Below are 22,429 nucleotides of genomic sequence, written 5' to 3' on the forward strand. Positions count from 1 at the left end.
AAGGGAGAGAGAGAAAAAGGAGAGAATGGGGAATCAAGCGAGTGATAGGAGGAAAGGGAGAGAGAGGAAAAAGAAGAGAATGGGGAAGTAAGAGAGTGATATGAGGAAAGAGAGAGAAAAGGAGAGAGGAAAATAAAGAGAGGTATAGTATATAGAGACAGGAGAGAGAGAGAGCAAGAGAGAGAAGAGAAAGGGAACTAGAGAGTAGGAAATAGAAAAATATAATAAGAGAGAGAGAGAGTAGAGAAAGTGCCTGACGAGATACAAGGGTAAATATAGAGATAGGCGAGAGAGCAACAGACAAAGGGAGATACAAAGAGCAGTAAAAATTGATAACTAAAGAGAAAGCAACAGAAAAGAAACATAAATAATACAGAGGGTGAGAATGAGAGAGAAAGAGAGAGAGAGATTTAATAGAGAGACACAAGAGAATGAGCAAGAGAGACAGAAGACAGAGAGAACAAATGCAGATAAAAATAGCAGCAGAAAAGGAAAGAAAAGACAAGAAAAAAGTAAAGAGAAGAAAGGAAAAATATGGAGAAACAAAGATAAAATAAATTGAACAAGACAAATACAGAGAGGATGAGGGAAGAGATTGTGAGAAAATAGATATTAGATAAAACAGAGCAGTGATAGAGAGAACAGTAAAGAGATATGCGGAGTGACAGAGGGATATTGAGCAAGTATAAAGTGACAGAGGGAAGTATAAAGTGACAGAGGGAAGTATAAAGCGACAGAGGGAAGTTGCCAAAGTTAAAAATAACTTAAAATCTATTTAAATTGCTGGGATAAAAATAAAGTTAAAAACTTTATTCAAAAGCCCTGATGTTTAGCAAATATAAGACACTTTCTGCACTTTATTTTTATCCCACAAATTCTTTACATAAAATAAAGTTAGTTTCATTGTGGGAAAAAGAGATGACTGCTGCTTGCACTTTCCCTGGGGGCTTTCAGTTCATATCCTTTCTACAGAGGACAGTTCTAATGAGCTGCTGCCTTCCTTCCCCTTCACTTGCCCTATTATACACTTTCACTGATTATGATTTAAAAAGAGCTGCAGATAAATGAACTGTGTCCCATTCTCTGCATAGTAACTTATAGAGCAATCAGTGAATATTACAGGCAGATCCTCATAATCCCGATCAGCTACAACCCTTCCTTCCAGGCACTTCCTTCCTTTCTTTTTTCTGGGCTGTAGGGAGGGCCAGGGAGTTTACTTTCAGACTTGACACAGAACTCACAGAGCAGAGCTGGCTGTGCACTACTGGAGAACAGACCTCAGTTTTCTTCGCTACTCACAAGTAACTTTTCTATCAGACCAGCTGTGTGTTCTATCACTGCGCACAGCACAATGAGGATGCTTTTGCAGACTATTTTTGAAGTAGTGCTCTTTTCTCAGCTTGTATATTTGGCTCCCACTGATCAGCAAAGTCTAGATATCCAGCCCATTAATGAGAAAAGGTATTCAATGTTTTGGTCCAGCAAAGAATTCAAGGGAGCAAAGAAAAGCTGCAAGAAAATGGGAGGAAAGTTAATGACTGTGAGAAACTCAGTTGAAGCTGATATCCTCTCTCTGTTTCTACAGGGCATGACCAGCAGCTACAGTGTATGGATTGGGCTTGAACAGCCTAACAAAGATAAATGTACAGACACTTCTTTAAAGCTCAGAGGATATAAATGGATAACAGGTGATACCAACACTGACTACACCAACTGGATGAGCAATGAAGTAAAGTGTGATAAACATTGTGTGTCTGTGCAGGAAAATGGTGCTTGGAAAGAAACAAGCTGTAATGACAGAGCTGATGGCTTTTTGTGTGAGTTCAGTACTTTAGACACGTGTCAAGCTTTAGACTTACCTGTTGGATTCAGTGCCTCATATGTCTTACCTATAGGAATGGTAGTTAATAATTGGACTGTGCTGCCTCTTAATACCACTGCATCTATAACTAATGTCCAGTCCACTCTTATTTGCACAAATAAAGGTGACAATGGAGCTGTATGGGATTCAGATACACTTGGGCCATGGCCCTGTGAAATTGAAAATGGAGGCTGTGACTATAAATGCCATGGGGCAGTGTGTTCCTGCATTGATGGTACATACCTCAAAGAGGATGCCAGAAGCTGCTCCCCTCTTCCAACACCTTGTGAGCCTAACCCCTGTGCACAGCAGTGTAGCCCTGACAGCTCCTCTTCACTTGGATACATCTGCATGTGCGATGAAGGATACAACCTTTCAGAAGATGAAAAGAGTTGCCAAGATATTGATGATTGCAAAATCAACCCAAAAATCTGTGACCACCAGTGTTCCAACACCATAGGTGGCTTTGAATGCAGCTGTTTCCCTGGTTATGAGATGGCTGATGGGCAGTGTGAGGACATTGATGAGTGCCTAAACCCAAAATATATTTGTGAGCATGACTGTAACAATTATCCTGGTGGTTACAACTGTTCCTGTTCAGACGGATACATTGTTGATGCAGAGAAACCCAACAAGTGCAAATTATTCTGTAACAAAACTGCCTGTAATGCAGAATGTAACTTGGGGGTGGTCAGGGACTGCAGATGTCCAGATGGCTTTATTTTGGATGATAGCAATGCTGAAGGAGAAGTTGATTATTTGGCATATGATCAATCACCACTTTGCTTAGATATTGATGAATGTGATACAGAGATTTGCAAGCATACCTGTTTAAATCTCCTTGGTGGTTATCAGTGTGTGTGCCCAGAGGGCTACATTCTGCAAGAGGACACATCTTGTCTTCCTGAACACCATGATTATACTATGCAACCAGCCATGCTTCTCGGAATTAGTGTTGTTATCCTGTCTATGGTCACAGTCCTTATAGGAATTATATGTCGAATGGTAAGAAAGCACTATACAGAACAGACTGTCTTGGATTATAAATGTAAGGGCTCAGATAAAGGTGTGATGCTCCAGCAAGTAAAGTCAGGGTACCAGCAAAACTTTAATGACTCTGTAATAGCAACGAAAGCAATATATTCTACTGATCCCAAAGCTATACTTTCACCCCCATGTCAGAGTGATATAAACGTATATAAGGAACTCTGATAATTATGAGTGGGAGAGCTACGCTACTGTATTGCTAATATGACTATACCAGACCACCTGTGTGTGCATTGAAGGAATTACCAATCGATTGGTGAAAAGAATTAAGCTATAGATTAGCTGTGTAATAAGTACATTGGCATTTCCATATGTGTACATATTGTACAGAAAAGGAAAGCTGCTTTATATAGTCCTGATAACTGTGGTGTACATATCCATCATCATAACAATGAATAGAAGAAACTTCTAAAAAGTAACTGCTTTGCTAACAAAGAACGTTGAAAAGCAGTGGGAAATAGTAGTTGTTTGTTTAAAAAAAAAAAAAAATCAGAAAGGACAGCTAAGTGAAAACATATACATTTAAAAAAAAACAACAGAAAAGGTTGAGAACCAGTTATTTGCATGATATTAAATTTATATATATATATATATTTGGGTGTTTTTATTGAGTTGAGTTGTTTGCAATGATCATGAGAGAATTATACCCCCTTTTTCTAAGGAGTGTATTGATAAATATTGTATGGACATTTGCAAGCAAAATAATAGCATTCCCTAACTTATTGTATATATTTCTAATGTGTGATTGTTTTAACTATTTTAGAAAAGCTTTGTGGCAGTTTTAGAAAATATTAAATTACCAAGAAAAACATAAAATGCAACTTTGGATAAATGATGCCCACACAATAATATTATTTTTGTATCTAATATCAGTTGCCATAGGTAAAAGCATCTAAAAATGCACATATTGGTTCTCAGCTTAAATATTTATTTGGCATGCTAACTCATCCTGACAAAATACATATTGTTGGTTTAGATCATTGTATGTAATGTTTAAAAATGCAGTTAAAGTTTATGTGATGTAAATTTTAAACAATTCACAAATTACAGCTTGTGCAAAATCTATAAAAAGCACACTATGTAACCTGATTTTATAGTTTTATCAGATACATTTTGGTACAATTACATTTTCATTACAGTTATCTCAGAGTACTTTAAAATACCTTCTGGAGAAAAAAAGTGTAATTTTAAAATGTAATCATGTGTATTATAGTTTATATATGAAAAGTTATTTATTTTTATTGCAAAACAAGAACAAACACATTACATGTGTGTTAAATAAAAAAGAAATCCTAACAAAATAATGTGTTTTTATTTATTTATTTATTTAAAAATTATATGTATTTTTAAATATTTTGGAATATTTTCTTTTGGTCATCATAATTTATTTTTTTTCAAAAACAATAATTCACATCTAGGTGATGAAATTCTTATAGTGATCTGAAACTGAAATATATATAGTGAAAGAATGTTCCGTTTGCAAGAGCACTAGAATGCAGCACTGACCTGGAGTTTTCCAGACATATGCCTAGGGCTAGGTATCTCTTAAACAGAGAATATCATTGGAACAAATTTGATAACACAGATAAATTGGAAACTTTTTAAAAACGCTATGCTCTTTCTGAATCACAAAAGAAAATGTCTGGTTTTTTTTTTATATCCCTTTAAGACGAATCACCCCACCATAGTACATTTGGAATTGTATACAGTAGACACTGGCTGAGGATATTGGAATGTGTTCTTGTTACATAAATTTACTTGTGTGGCAAACTCCTGTAAGTGGCTGTTTTATAGTAGACATATCCTAAATGATAGAAACCATGCAACACCAAACACAACATTTCTCCAACACGGTACTCTGATTACACCTTTGGGACATTAAGGTCTGCTACTTTTAAATAAAAGGGGACATTTTAATCTTTATTACAGTTTTTTTAATAGTTTTTTTATTAACACAGATATTAACGTGCTAATATTTGTATATATATATATATATATATATATATATATATATATATACAGTATATTCTTATATATGTAGGGGCATGTCACTGGCCATCAATATAATTGAAGTATCCTTATTCTTCAGACTGTGAGCTTCTTTTCCGCTGACCATGATCAGCTGTGTAAAACATGTGCTTCCAACTTTTATTTTTAAATCAAAATTAACAGCATTAACTTAACTAGTTCAATAATATATATATTAAAATATATGTTTAATTAGTGCTCTTACATAATCTTGACAGAAATCTGTTAAATCTAATAGTTCTTTAGCTGCAACCACAAAGACCAAGGTTCAGCAATCTTCAGCCTCTGATTGACACTTAAAAAGATGTGCAATTGATTCATTACCATTAACAAAAATGCAATTTATTCTTGGATAAATAAAAAAAATATATATCAAATTTCCCTTTTCCTTGACAATAAGTAAATACAAATAAATATTTTAAGGTGGTTTTGCAAGGGTGTATGCAAACCTTTTCTGTAGCCAGAGATACACAGCTTGTGTGAAAGTATCGATTCAGTATTCATAATGACTGTCTAATGTGTCTGGGTGCCTTTTTTCATTTAAAGGGATATTAAACATTATCTCTACAGAGGCCAAAAAGCAAATTCTGTAAGTTTTCAAAATGCCATCTATATAATTAAAGGTGTTCTGATACATGCTCTATTTTGTTACAGTATTTTGGCTTACATTACAAGTGTAGCTCAAAAATATTATCTCTATTGTTGAATTGCCTCTAGGGCAGGCTAACTTCTGGATGCTGGATAGCGCGGGTGCGCTAAATCCCTCACATAAACGAATTCTGTGGGGATGATCTGAAAAAGTCATGTAGGCTATCCCTAGAGCACCAATCTGAAGGTCAAATAGTGGGGTTCTTCTCTACATTTTAAACTATGATTTTTTTTTAATTAAGATATACATTTAAAATGCACACACATATGAGCCCTTCCCAGTCCAATACTTTGTCATATACCATATCCTTTTAAATTGCAATTTTTTTTTCAATAATAAATCTTTATTTTGTATTTAATATGTATCAATGTAAGTGATATACTTTATTTTAATAGATACATTTGTTTTGTGATGCCTCTATTCAAGCACTAACACTTATTTCAGGTCTCCAAGAGTGTTACATTTTCCAGCACTATTTTGTGTTACCCTCAAGAACAACACTAAACTCACCACTAATGTGAGCAATAATAGCTAAAAAAAAAATGTCCCCCGCGATAAAATTATTTTTCTATTCACTTGTGATAAATACTCTGCTTTATCAACTGAGCTCCACTTGTAATTTAGTCCTTTATTTTGAAACAAATTCCCTTCTTTTATTACGTTCTGGACACATTTAAATAGATTAAATGTACAGTCAAAGCTGCACTCTTGAAATACCTCTACTCTAAAGCAGATTTCGGTACAGACAGTGATGGAGAATACATAGGTATGCTGCACATTTGCTCACTAATTCTATCCTCAAGTGGAGTGGGTTTATAACTCTTTTCCATAAGTTAAACACACAAATGCTCTACAAAGGAGACTATTTTATTTTTACAATAGAATGCCCATTTTAAATTGGTTAATTTTGTAAATAACATTTTGCAAGTGTCTAAACAAGTAATTTCAGTCATAAAATAATATTGTGGTAAAGGTATTTTAGTTGGGTACATATTTTATACTTTAAAAGTGTTATTTGATCTATATTTTTAAAGGACATAAAAGTCAAACAAAGTTTCAATGTTCCTATAGAGCACGCAGTTATAAACAACTTTCAAAAGTATAAATATTTACTTTATTCACTGGTATAATTGATTTAAAAGCAGGTAGGTAGGTTTAACTGCTATCTGTGATTGGTGGCTATGCACATATGCTTCTTCAGATGTGTTTTTCTAGTCAGTTATTTGTATTCTATTGCTAATTCTGATGTCTCACTCTGGCTGTCCCTGATTGCTCAATATCTCTAACAAACGTCCTGTCTCTCTTTTTATGTTTTTAATTCATTTCCACTGGCTCACCCTAAACAATTGCTAAACAAACATTTTCTAGAATCAGATCAATGTCTTTTTTTCTGATCAGTGATGCATCCTAAAATGTTTGTAGCTAGCAGTGCCAAATGCATTTGAAGGTAAATTCCCTGGCAGCTTAGGAGCCAAATTTTATGATTCCTGTGGCTCTAAACCCCATTGTTCTTGCATGTTCGCTTGCTGCTATCGGCAACACAATTACAGGCAAACATGTCAGACAGAAAGTGGCAGAAACACATTTATAAAAACAAACACATTATCATAATAGGAAAAGTCGACAAAAACACACAAGGGAAAACAACTAGATAGGAAATAAGATATTTGTAGGGCAAAGTCCTTTAACAGTACATAATATTTTCCTTTCTGCAGCTGATGCTTCTAATGTGTAAGAGAATGGCAAAAATTTCTATGTCAAACCATCTGCCAGAGGCCATGTAGAATAAATAAAGGGACAGTGAACACAACAAGATTGTAATATAAAATGCTTAAAGGGACACTGAACCCAAATGATTTGATTGTAAATTTTAAGCAACTTTCTAATTAACTCCTATTATCAATTTTTCTTCATTCTCTTGCTATCTTTATTTGAAAAAGAAGGCATCTAAACTAAGGAGCCAGCCAATTATTGGTAGACCCTGGACAGCACTTGTTTATTGGTCGGTGCATTTATCCACCAATCGGCAAGAATAACCCAAGTTGTTCACCAAAAATGGGCCGGCATCTAAACTTACATTCTTCCTTTTTAAATAAAGATACCAAGAGAATGAAGAAATTTTTATAATAGGCGTAAATTAGAAAGTTGCTTAAAATTGCATGCTCTATCTGAATCATGAAAGAAAAAGTTTGGGTTCAGTGTCCCTTTAATTACCCATAGTAAAGCAACTCTGCAATATACTTTATTATATCTTTTAATTTAAAAGGCTATAAAAGCCAAAAATGTTATATTGTGATTCAGACAATGAGGCATATTTACCAAATGTCTGTCGGGCCTGATCCGACAGTGTGGAACAGGTCCGACAGATGTCGCTGAATGCGGAGAGCAATACTCTCTCTGTATTCAACATTGCACCAGCAGCTCATAATAGCTACTGGTGCAACGTTGCCCCCTGCAGAGTCATGGCCAATCGGCCTCCAGCAGGGGGGTGTCAATCAACCCGATCGTACTCGATCGGGTTGAATTCCGGCGATTCCTGTCCGCCTCATCAGAGCAGGTGGACAGGGTTATGGAGCAACGCTCTTTAGACCGCTGCTCCATAACTTGTGTTTCTGGCGAGTCGGAAGACTCGCCAGAAACACGGCCCTTCAAGCTCCATACGAAGCTTTATAAATGGGCCTCATAGCATACAATTGTAAATATGTTTCCAATTTGTTATCAAATTTGCTTTGTTCCAAATGTATTGTTTGTTGAAGAGATGACAGGAAATAGTGCTAACTTATAGTGTTCTTTCAAATGGATAACATTCTTACAAAACTTCTGACATATAGTACTCCAGATGAGTGCAATCTTCCGATCTGACATCCCTGCTTTTCAACAAAAGATACCAAAAACAAAGAAAATTTGATAAGAAATTAGATAAGAATTAGAACGTTGTATAAAATTGCTTGCTCTATCTGAATCATGAAAGAAAAGATTAGGGTTTCTTGTTTATTAAAGTCTGAAAATTCTAAAAAATCTGAAAATTTACTTTTGTTAACAAAATGGCAGTGGACAATCCTGTTATCTCATTCAGACTCAAGCCCAAATTGACTCCTCCAAAGAACAAAAGTGGTAGATGGAGTTTATGATTTGATAAACAACTGCATCAATCACAGTATTAATCTGTTCTAATAATGTTCATACTCTGCTGATATTTTAATCCATTAATTGATCTATAAGATTGCAGAAACGCTATAATTACAAGTGCCTAGATTACAAATGGCGTGTAAAAATGCAAGAGTTAAAATGCGCTAACATCATTAGAGCGCAATCCATATTACAAATCCAAAAATAATTTTTAGCATCCGATCGATAGCCTAGTGTGTCCTAACAACTGCATGTCGGAGAGCAAGGATGCATTAATTCACTCACATAACAGACTTCTATGGAGTATGCAGTACATTTCATGTTGAATAAATCTTGAGTGCTAAGCCAATGGGTTGCAAAAGATCCTCTCAAGCAGTGGAGTTCTTCACTTAGTCCTGTGTTATATTATTTCTATAAAATGCAAACATAAAACATACATACATGCACACACACATAAATGCACATACACATATACTCATATATACACACAAAAACACACACACACATACATGCATGCACAAACACACATAAATACATACATGCATACACACACATACATGCACATATACACACACACAAACTCTCATATACACACACACATATACACACACAAACATACATGAATACATACATGCACACACACACATGCATACATGCACATATACACACACAAATTCTCATATACACACACATATACATACACAAATACACACACAAACATACATAAATACATACATTCACACACACACATGCATACACACACATACTTGCACATATACACACACAAACTCTCATATACACACACAAACACAAATAAATACATACATGCACACACACACATGCATACACACATACATGCACATATACACACACAAAATCATACACAAATACATGCATGCACAAACACACATAAATACATACATGCATACACACACATACATGCACATATACACACACACAAACTCTCATATACACACACACATATACACACACAAACATACATGAATACATACATGCACACACACACATGTATACATGCACATATACACACACAAATTCTCATATACACACACATATACATACACAAATACACACACAAACATACATAAATACATACATTCACACACACACATGCATACACACACATACTTGCACATATACACACACAAACTCTCATATACACACACAAACACAAATAAATACATACATGCACACACACACATGCATACACACATACATGCACATATACACACACAAAATCATACACAAATACATGCATGCACAAACACACATAAATGCATACATGCATACACACACATACACACACACAAACACACATAAAAAAACACATACACATACACACACATAAAACACACAAAAACACACATACACACACAGAGACAGGCGTACACCTTTGACCCCTTCACAGTTCTGCCCCTCGTCACATACGATATCGCTTCAATTCTGCTAAAAAAAACTTTTTTTCACTAATAAACCTTTTTTTCCTAAGTATTAGGTCTAAATTAAGCATCACCCTCTCTATTCCCATAGCATTTAAAGTAGTATTTTGAGTATTTTGGATAGCGCATGAACCACTTGTAACACGAGTGCGATGAGTGAGCTCTGTCCTATCCTTTACAAGTACAGAGTAAGATAAAAAAAGCTTTGACTGCATTAAGATATTTTGATTAATATTTTTAATCACCCACAATACCAGATTAAGCATTATTCTTTGTGAGAGTGCAACGCACCCTGCGCTATTGATTGCGTTCCTCTTATAATCTAGTCGAAGGTCTTTACTGTCCCTTTAAATAAAAACAATAAGTGTAGACACTGAGGCGTCTGGATATTGAACTCCACATCAGCTTCCCCTTTTTATGTCACTTTTGTGCCTTTTGCTATCTATATAATGCTGCGCTCGCTCGTTTTTCCTGCATTGCTTCTGATTTCCCCTGTATGATCTGCAATCTTCTCAATTTAGTTTTTTTTTTTTTTTACTTCTATTTACTCCGAATTATTCTTCATCAGCATTTTCAATCATTTATGATAGAACCTTTTACAATACTATAATCCTTTAATAAATTAAATATAAAAATACATTGCCCAGATATTTTAAAGGTTTACAGGGTCATTCATATAGGAGTTGTTTTGAAGCTGACATAAGCTACTAGTGTGATTTACCTAAAAATTCAGGTAACATTTTTTATCTTTTTGGTTTATTTCACTCCAATACATTAAAACATTACAAGTGGAATTATCAATGGTGAAAAAAACCTACCATTAGTATTAACATTACTCAAATAAAATAAAAAAAACTGCCATTACCAAAAAAAATTACATTACATTAAATACAATTTATATGTTGGAGGCGATTAGTAATGAGATGTCTGTGATCATAATAGATCATGTCTAATGTGCTTACACGTATACCTCTGAATACTTTTATGACAAATCATGACTCTCATTGAAAGGATTATTGTTGTATGGAATTATTGGGGGTTTTTCTTTCCTTTTTTTGCGTATTCAGGCAGTCCCCAAGTTATGAACAAGATAGGTTCTGTAGGTTTGTTCTTAAGTTGAATTTGTATGTAGGTTGGAAAAGGCACTTTTTTTAGGTGAAACTCTAGCAAAACAATTTTTTTAGTTTTGGATAGCATAGGGAAAAGTTTATGTTGCTATCTGTGCCCCTGTTCAGAAAATGTCACATTACTTTCTGTCCTTGTGACAATTGGATTTTGAGTATTTTGGGTTATCCTGAAAGAAGGATTGGCGATAAAGCTCTATTTTCTCAGTTTGTAAGTACGAGTTGTACTTAAGTCGGATGTCTGTAACCCGGGTTCTGTCTGTATACCCAATGGTTTCATTTGTTTATGGTTATACTTAAAAAAATAATAATACTGAGCAGTTGTACAAAACACATTCCTTGAAATGAGGGAGAGTTAGACAGACATAAACACATTTATGACACTGTGATACATTTTGAGTGTAATATATTTATTATATGTTTTTACTATACATGATGATTTCATGCATCTATGTTTTTAACTGCTTGCTTAATAAATAATTAAAGATAAAAAAAAAAAACTAGCATTACACAAAAATAATAAAAATCTAAAAAGTGCCCTAAAAAGGGCATTGGGCTGGGCATTGCCCTTAAAAACAAAATTTATGCTTACCTGATAAATTTATTTCTCTTGTGGTGTATCCAGTCCACGGATCATCCATTACTTGTGGGATATTCTCCTTCCCAACAGGAACCTGCAAGAGGATCACCCACAGCACAGCTGTCTATATTGCTCCTCCCCCAACTGCCACCTCCAGTCATTCGACCGAAGACAAGCAAGAGAAAGGAGAAACTATAGGGTGCAGTGGTGACTGTAGTTTAAAAATAAATAAAAAACACCTGCCTTAAAATGACAGGGCAGGCCGTGGACTGGATACACCACAAGAGAAATAAATTTATCAGGTAAGCATAAATTTCGTTTTCTCTTGTAAGGTGTATCCAGTCCATGGATCATCCATTACTTGTGGGATACCAATACCAAAGCTATAGGACACGGATGAAGGGAGGGACAAGGCAGGCGCTTAAATGGAAGGCACCACTGCCTGTAAGACCTTTCTCCCAAAAATAGCCTCCAAAGAAGCAAAAGTATCAAATTTGTAGAATTTAGAAAAAGTATGAAGCGAAGACCGAGTCGCCGCCTTACAAATCTGTTCAACAGAAGCCTCATTCTTAAAAGCCCATGTGGAAGCTACCGCTCTAGTAGAATGAGCTGTAATTCTTTCAGGAGGCTTCTGGCCAGCAGTCTCATAAGCTAAGTAGATTATACTTCTTAGCCAAAAAGAAAGAGAATTTGCCGAAGCCTTTTGGCCTCTCCTCTGTCCAGAGTAGGCCACACACAATGCAGATGTTTGACGAAAATCTTTAGTAGCTTGTAAATAAAACTTTAAAGCACGAACCACGTCAAGATTGTGTAATAGATAAATTTAAAAAAGTGGATTGGTGCGCGCTAAGGATGGTATTGCTAAACACTTACTCTAAAGATACAATCTCTGTTTGTATCAGACACAAATATATGACCAATAACGAAGCCTAAGCCTCAAGATAGAGAAAGTGCGCTAACAAGCTAAAAGTATTCACACCACATTAAAGGATATTTACATTTATTAAATGAAATAGACAAATTACATCAAAAATATATAGAAATTAGCGGTAGGGACGTCTCCCTTGTATAAAAAATATAATAGTCCGTGCAAATATTTGCAAATAGCAGTTAACAATTAGTAGGATGTAACTAAATGTTAAAAAACAATCAATCTTAAATGTATGGCATAACATTGATACTATTCATAAAAGCAAGGATTATTAATAAAAACAAGCACCAAGTCCAGAAATATAATCACAGTGTAGATGGCCGTGTGCAAATGAGCATCAATATTGTAGCATTACGGCTTGAATTCGTAACAAATTGGTGCCACAAACAGATACAATGTACTGTACCGTAAATCAAGAGGGTACTTGGAGGGTGTTACCGAGGAAAGGGAATCTTACGGTCAAAGCTTGGACCTCTGCTGCAGTGACTGCCGTTCCTGGAAAGTTGCAGTGTACAGACCTCTGCACATGTGAGTCGGCGTCTGACGTCACAAACTTCCACTCTTCTCAGGTAATGGGTTGTCGTTCCAGCAGCGTGAGAAAGAAAACAGCTGATTGCTGTGTGCTGATGAGAACTTGCTGCAAGAGCAGATTTAACTGCTGTAGATGTATCCGTTGTTCCAATAAACTGGTAGGGCACAAGTTATCCCTTACCTTGGGATATACAAAGATACTGGTAACCCGGGTTAAAGTTGCAGTACAGGCTGTACTGAGATATCCCTTAGTGTTTCAAAGATACAGTGTCACAGTGTCACATATGCAAGCGACGCGTTTCGCCCTCCCTTGGGCTTTATCAAGATGCATGTGACAGGTAACTGAGAGTCTTTTATAGTGATCCATTCATTTGTAATTGGTTAGTGCATTCAGTTGTAAAGGTAACACCCTCCAGGTGGTTAAGGTGGTATCTTTATTACTTCTCCCTTTGAGATCTATTTCCTTTAGTTGCTAGGTAACACCCTCTATGCAATTAAGGTGGTATATCCTTGGTGAATCATTATCGATTTTATGTGCTTGTTGATAACAAATTATATATTAAAGACATTAAATATAAAAAAGCTGTCTGTGCATTACATAAACAATAACGGCTGTATTGTAACAAAAAACCATACTGGTTTTGTGAGTTGCTCGTTCTAAATCTAATTATAAGCTAAGAGAAATTTTCTTATATATTATTAGGCACTCCCTTGAGTGAACATATATGCTATGAAAATATATAAAATATCTTATAAATAAGTGAATGAATATATAAATAAAAGTAAATTCACAATATAAAGAATGTGAACCAATCAAAATAATTGAAAGTATGTAAAGTGCATGTGCATATGAATAAAAGGTGCTACTGAACAGATTTATTCAAATAAAAATGGAGAAAGGTCCAATTCTGAGTTGAGGCCTTTTGGAAATAAAGTGTCGTATTTGTAAATCAATTCAGCTTCTTGTATTAAGAGTGATTTTTCTGTGTTACCTCCTCTCCAATGTCCTTTGACTTTTTTTATCCCCCAGAAATTGAGTGCTTTAGTGTCCCTGTGATGTTTTTCTTTAAAATGTTTATAAAGTGAAGTGTCATCCCTACCTTTTTCTATACACAACAAGTGTTCCCTAATTCTATCCTTTAGGGATCTAGTGGTTTCACCAAAATAAAAAAGATTACATGTACATTTTAATGCATAAATAATATTTTTGTGATTGCACCTAATTAGATCTTTAATTCGAAAATTAATTTCTGAGCTGTTTATTTTTAAAGTCTTCAATTTAGAGCTGTGTTGACAGGCCTTAAACGTATAACATGGAAAAAAACCTGCTGGTATTTTACCCTCTAAGTCTTTCTGAGTTGGATTTTTATTCCTTTTCAGTTCACTGGGAGCTAGCTGCATTTTAAAATTATTCGCTCTTCAAAAAATAAAAGTTGGTTTGTCTGCCAGGTGTTTCCCAATTATGTTGTCTTATTTTAAGAGGGGCCAGTGTTTTTTTATTATCTTTTTGATTATATTATGATCTGCACTATAATTCGTGATAATGGGAACATTAATCAGACCGTTCTCTTCTCTCTTTTCAGTTTTATACTTTAAAAGTTCATTTCTATTAGTTAAACGTGCTTTAGAAATAGCATTTCCGATTTTAACTTTCTCATATCCTCTATCCTCAAATTTTTTTGCTATTAGAGTGACCTGATTCTCAAAATCTTCTATTCTTGAACAATTCCTTTTAATGCGTAGCATTTGTCCATAAGGGATGTTATCTTTCCAGATATTCAAATGGTAACTATCTGCATGAATCAGATTATTACAATCGACTGGTTTAAAATGGGTCTTAGTTTCTAATTTATCTTTAACTGCCATAATTTCCAAGTCTAGGAAATTAACCTGAGTTTGACTATAATGACTTGTGAATTTGAGGCCATAGTCATTAGAGTTCATCCTCTCAAAGAGTTTAATTAATTCATTCTCAGGACCTTTCCATATTAGAAACAAATCATCTATATAGCGCTTGTAGAGCACGAGGTTCGCACCGAGGGGGTCATTATTGAAGAATTCTTCTTCCCAGAACCCCATAAACAAATTTGCATAACTCGGTGCGAACCTCGTGCCCATGGCTGTGCCCTCTATCTGTCTGTAAAATTTACCATCAAAAGAAAAAAAGTTATGCTCTAATATATATTGGATGCTATTTAATATGAAATCACTCTGTTTGACTTCCATATTGATATCACTATATAGAAATTTCTTAACTGCTGCTACTCCCTGTTTGTGGTCAATCACAGTATACAGTGATGATACATCGCATGTTGCGATTATCATTCCATCCTCCCATTTCATAGAGTTCAAAATATTTAATAATTGAGTTGAGTCTTTCAAGTGTGAGTTTAACTTAGTAACATGAGGTTGTAGAAATCGGTCTATATATTGGGATAGATTGGCAGAAATCGAGTTAATCCCAGAAATAATGGGCCTCCCTGGTGGATTTATGAGACATTTATGCACTTTGGGGAGGAAATAAAAAATGGGGATTTTGGAATGTTTAGGTGTCAGATAATTAAATTCACGTTCATTAAGAAGTCTTTCAGATTTCCCTTCAATAAGAATTTTATTTAATATTTTAATATACTTATCAGTTGGATTCATTGGTAGTACTTCATATGTTTTTTTATCATTTAATAATCTCAATGCCTCAGCCATATATTTGTCAGTATCCATTATTACGACCCCCCCCACCCTTATCCGCCGGCTTTATGGTCACCTCTAAATCTTTCTGCATTTTTGTTAGTATCTCTCTTTCTTTCTTATTAATATTTTGTTTCCTAATATGAGGTAGCTCACATTTTTTGATATCATTTAAGACTATTTTCTCAAAGGTGTCAAGATAGTTACCCTTTGAAGAAGATGGCTACCATAATAATAATTCTAATCGTGATTATGATTATCAGAGGAGTGACCGTAATCACAATAGGAATGATTGGGAATATCCCAGACATAGAAATAGCTGCAAACCGAGAGACATGAGACAAACCAATAGGGATTTCATAACACCCACACACAATAGGTTCCTCCCCCTGAGAGAAGATGTGACAAATTCCGAAAAAAATAGAACTGACATCAAATCGCCTTTTTTAGGCCACAGCCCTCTAAAGGAGGGCTTCTCAAAAAATTTACAAAAAAAAGAAACAGAACAGATACAAAGAAGAAAAAGAAATTTAGAGGTAGAAGGGGAGGAGGAAGGTCTAAACGACCCAAAAAGATTGAGGTAGATAATAACAACAAGAAAAGTGGGATTTTTAATTTGAGCAAAGCCAATCTGACAAAAGAACAAGAAAAACTACTTAATTTAGGCCTCTCTTATGCACCTACTTCTAGGATGAGCAAGTTCAACACCCATATACATATTAAGAAATTTGTTAGAAATTTAACCTTGAAACGCTTTTTTATGAAAAACCCATTAGAAAAACAGAGCACTGTTCCCAATAAGGTGGTGGAGAAATACCAACATACGGATTTAAAACCCAAATCACGTTTTTATCCAGCTTCTTCAAAGGGTAACTATCTTGACACCTTTGAGAAAATAGTCTTAAATGATATCAAAAAATGTGAGCTACCTCATATTAGGAAACAAAATATTAATAAGAAAGAAAGAGAGATACTAACAAAAATGCAGAAAGATTTAGAGGTGACCATAAAGCCGGCGGATAAGGGTGGGGGGGTCGTAATAATGGATACTGACAAATATATGGCTGAGGCATTGAGATTATTAAATGATAAAAAAACATATGAAGTACTACCAATGAATCCAACTGATAAGTATATTAAAATATTAAATAAAATTCTTATTGAAGGGAAATCTGAAAGACTTCTTAATGAACGTGAATTTAATTATCTGACACCTAAACATTCCAAAATCCCCATTTTTTATTTCCTCCCCAAAGTGCATAAATGTCTCATAAATCCACCAGGGAGGCCCATTATTTCTGGGATTAACTCGATTTCTGCCAATCTATCCCAATATATAGACCGATTTCTACAACCTCATGTTACTAAGTTAAACTCACACTTGAAAGACTCAACTCAATTATTAAATATTTTGAACTCTATGAAATGGGAGGATGGAATGATAATCGCAACATGCGATGTATCATCACTGTATACTGTGATTGACCACAAACAGGGAGTAGCAGCAGTTAAGAAATTTCTATATAGTGATATCAATATGGAAGTCAAACAGAGTGATTTCATATTAAATAGCATCCAATATATATTAGAGCATAACTTTTTTTCTTTTGATGGTAAATTTTACAGACAGATAGAGGGCACAGCCATGGGCACGAGGTTCGCACCGAGTTATGCAAATTTGTTTATGGGGTTCTGGGAAGAAGAATTCTTCAATAATGACCCCCTCGGTGCGAACCTCGTGCTCTACAAGCGCTATATAGATGATTTGTTTCTAATATGGAAAGGTCCTGAGAATGAATTAATTAAACTCTTTGAGAGGATGAACTCTAATGACTATGGCCTCAAATTCACAAGTCATTATAGTCAAACTCAGGTTAATTTCCTAGACTTGGAAATTATGGCAGTTAAAGATAAATTAGAAACTAAGACCCATTTTAAACCAGTCGATTGTAATAATCTGATTCATGCAGATAGTTGCCATTTGAATATCTGGAAAGATAACATCCCTTATGGACAAATGCTACGCATTAAAAGGAATTGTTCAAGAATAGAAGATTTTGAGAATCAGGTCACTCTAATAGCAAAAAAATTTGAGGATAGAGGATATGAGAAAGTTAAAATCGGAAATGCTATTTCTAAAGCATGTTTAACTAATAGAAATGAACTTTTAAAGTATAAAACTGAAAAGAGAGAAGAGAACGGTCTGATTAATGTTCCCATTATCACGAATTATAGTGCAGATCATAATATAATCAAAAAGATAATAAAAAAACACTGGCCCCTCTTAAAAGAAGACAACATAATTGGGAAACACCTGGCAGACAAACCAACTTTTATTTTTCGAAGAGCGAATACTTTTAAAATGCAGCTAGCTCCCAGTGAACTGAAAAGGAATAAAAATCCAACTCAGAAAGACTTAGAGGGTAAAATACCAGCAGGTTTTTTTCCATGTTATACGTGTAAGGCCTGTCAACACAGCTCTAAATTGAAGACTTTAAAAATAAACAGCTCAGAAATTAATTTTCGAATTAAAGATCTAATTAGGTGCAATCACAAAAATATTATTTATGCATTAAAATGTACATGTAATCTTTTTTATTTTGGTGAAACCACTAGATCCCTAAAGGATAGAATTAGGGAACACTTGTTGTGTATAGAAAAAGGTAGGGATGACACTTCACTTTATAAACATTTTAAAGAAAAACATCACAGGGACACTAAAGCACTCAATTTCTGGGGGATAAAAAAAGTCAAAGGACATTGGAGAGGAGGTAGCACAGAAAAATCACTCTTAATACAAGAAGCTGAATTGATTTACAAATACGACACTTTATTTCCAAAAGGCCTCAACTCAGAATTGGACCTTTCTCCATTTTTATTTGAATAAATCTGTTCAGTAGCACCTTTTATTCATATGCACATGCACTTTACATACTTTCAATTATTTTGATTGGTTCACATTCTTTATATTGTCAATTTACTTTTATTTATATATTCATTCACTTATTTATAAGATATTTTATATATTTTCATAGCATATATGTTCACTCAAGGGAGTGCCTAATAATATATAAGAAAATTTCTCTTAGCTTATAATTAGATTTAGAACGAGCAACTCACAAAACCAGTATGGTTTTTTGTTACAATACAGCCGTTATTGTTTATGTAATGCACAGACAGCTTTTTTATATTTAATGTCTTTAATATATAATTTGTTATCAACAAGCACATAAAATCGATAATGATTCACCAAGGATATACCACCTTAATTGCATAGAGGGTGTTACCTATTAACTAAAGGAAATAGATCTCAAAGGGAGAAGTAATAAAGATACCACCTTAACCACCTGGAGGGTGTTACCTTTACAACTGAATGCACTAACCAATTACAAATGAATGGATCACTATAAAAGACTCTCAGTTACCTGTCACATGCATCTTGATAAAGCCCAAGGGAGGGCGAAACGCGTCGCTTGCATATGTGACACTGTGACACTGTATCTTTGAAACACTAAGGGATATCTCAGTACAGCCTGTACTGCAACTTTAACCCGGGTTACCAGTATCTTTGTATATCCCAAGGTAAGGGATAACGTGTGCCCTACCAGTTTATTGGAACAACGGATACATCTACAGCAGTTAAATCTGCTCTTGCAGCAAGTTCTCATCAGCACACAGCAATCAGCTGTTTTCTTTCTCACGCTGCTGGAACGACAACCCATTACCTGAGAAGAGTGGAAGTTTGTGACGTCAGACGCCGACTCACATGTGCAGAGGTCTGTACACTGCAACTTTCCAGGAACGGCAGTCACTGCAGCAGAGGTCCAAGCTTTGACCGTAAGATTCCCTTTCCTCGGTAACACCCTCCAAGTACCCTCTTGATTTACGGTACAGTACATTGTATCTGTTTGTGGCACCAATTTGTTACGAATTCAAGCCGTAATGCTACAATATTGATGCTCATTTGCACACGGCCATCTACACTGTGATTATATTTCTGGACTTGGTGCTTGTTTTTATTAATAATCCTTGCTTTTATGAATAGTATCAATGTTATGCCATACATTTAAGATTGATTGTTTTTTAATATTTGTTTTTTAACATTTAGTTACATCCTACTAATTGTTAACTGCTATTTGCAAATATTTGCACGGACTATTATATTTTTTATACAAGGGAGACGTCCCTACCGCTAATTTCTATATATTTTTGATGTAATTTGTCTATTTCATTTAATAAATGTAAATATCCTTTAATGTGGTGTGTATACTTTTAGCTTGTTAGCGCACTTTCTCTATCTTGAGGCTTAGGCTTCGTTATTGGTCATAAGATTGTGTAATAGACGTTCCTTCTTTGAAGAAGGATTAGGACACAGTGACGGAACAACAATCTCCTGATTGATATTCTTATTAGATACCACCTTAGGTAGAAAACCGGGTTAGGTACGTAACACTACCTTGTCTGCATGGAAAACAAGATAAGGGGAATCACAATGTAAAGCAGATAACTCCGAAACTCTTTGAGCCGAGGAGATAGCTACTAAAAACAGAACTTTCCAAGACAAGAGCTTAATATCTATGGAATGCAAAGGTTCAAACGGAACCCCTTGAAGAACTTTAAGAACTAAATTTAAACTCCATGGCGGAGCAACAGGTTTAAACACAATCTTGATTCTAACCAAAGCCTGACAGAACGCCTGAACATCTGGAACCTCAGCCAGACGTTTGTGCAAAAGAATAGACAGAGCAGAAATCTGTCCCTTTAAGGAACTAGCTGACAAACCCTTCTCCAATCCTTCTTGGAAAAAGGATAATATCCTAGGAATCCTGACTTTACTCCATGAGTAACCCTTGGATTCACACCAATGAAGATATTTACACCATATCTTATGATAGATTTTCCTGGTGACAGGCTTTCGCGCCTGGACTAAGGTATCAATAACCGACTCGGAGAAACCACGCTTTGATAAAATCAAGTGTTCAATCTCCAAGCAGTCAGACGCAGAGAAATTAGATTTGGATGGTTGAAAGCACCCTGAAGTAGAAGGTCCTGTCTCAGCGGCAGAGTCCATGGTGCAAAGGATGACATGTCCACCAGATCTGCATACCAAGTCCTGCGTGGCCACGCAGGTGCTATCAAAATCACAGAAGCTCTCTCCTGCTTGATCTTGGCAATCAGACGAGGGAGCAGAGGAAACGGTGGAAACACATAAGCCAATTTGAAGGACCAAGGCGCTGCTAGAGCATCTATCAGTGCTGCCTTGGGATCCCTGGACCTGGATCTGTAACAAGGAAGCTTGGCATTCTGACAAGACGCCATGAGATCCAGTTCTGGTTTGCCCCAAAGTTGAACCAACTGCGCAAACACCTCCGGATGGAGTTCCCACTCCCCCGGATGAAAAGACTGTCAACTTAGAAAATCCGCCTCCCAGTTCTCTACTCCTGGGATATAGATAGCTGATAGATGGCAAGAGTGAACCTCTGCCCATAGAATTATCTTTGAAACTTCCAACATTGCTAGTGAACTCCTTGTTCCACCTTGATGGTTGATGTAAGCCACAGTCGTGATGTTGTCCGACTGAAATCTGACGAACCTGACCGCAGCAAGCTGAGGCCAAGCCTGAAGAGCATTGAATATCGCTCTTAGTTCCAGAATGTTTATCGGAAGGAGTGCCTCCTCCTGAGTCCACGAGCCCTGAGCTTTCAGGGAGTTCCAGACTGCACCCCAGCCCAAAAGGCTGGCATCTGTCGTTACTATTGTCCAATCTGGCCTGCGGAAGGTCATACCCTTGGACAGATTGACCCGAGATAGCCACCAGAGAAGAGAATCCCTGGTCTCTTGATCCAGATGTAGTAGAGGGGACAAATCTATGTAATCCCCATTCCACTGACTGAACATGCAGAGTTGCAGCGGGCTGAGAGGTGGGCGGGCAAATGGCACTATGTCCATTGCCGCTACCATTAAGCCGATTACTTCCATACACTGAGCCACTGAAGGGCGAGAAGTAGAATAAGGAACACGGCAGGAATTTAGAAGTTTTGACAACCTGGCCTCTGTCAGGTAAATCTTCACTTCGACAGAATCTATTAGAGTTCCTAGGAAGGAAACTCTTGTGAGAGGGGATAGAGAACTCTTTTCTTCGTTCACTTTCCACACATGAGACCTCAGGAATGCCAGAACAATGTCCGTATGGGACCTGGCGATTTGAAAATTCGACGCCTGTATCAGAATGTCGTCTAGGTAAGGGGCTACTGCTATACCCCACGGCCTTAGGACCGCCAGGAGTGACCCCAGAACCTTCGTAAAGATTCTTGGTGCTGTAGCTAACCCAAAGGGAAGAGCCACAAACTGGTAATGCCTGTCTAGGAAGGCGAACCTGAGAAACCGATGATGATCTCTGT

General features: G+C 35.9%; 1 protein-coding gene across 1 annotated transcript; it reads left to right on the forward strand.

Annotated features, from left to right (window-relative positions):
- Positions 1-1,184: 1,184 nt before the first annotated feature.
- On the forward strand, positions 1,185-4,212 carry THBD (thrombomodulin). The gene has a single exon (XM_053712188.1). It carries the CDS (start codon positions 1,352-1,354, stop codon positions 3,071-3,073), a length of 1,722 nt encoding a protein of 573 aa, XP_053568163.1. The 5' UTR covers positions 1,185-1,351; the 3' UTR covers positions 3,074-4,212.
- The last annotated feature ends 18,217 nt before the right edge of the window (positions 4,213-22,429 follow it).

This window comes from Bombina bombina, chromosome 4, assembly GCF_027579735.1.
Source record: "Bombina bombina isolate aBomBom1 chromosome 4, aBomBom1.pri, whole genome shotgun sequence".
Taxonomy (NCBI): domain Eukaryota; kingdom Metazoa; phylum Chordata; class Amphibia; order Anura; family Bombinatoridae; genus Bombina; species Bombina bombina.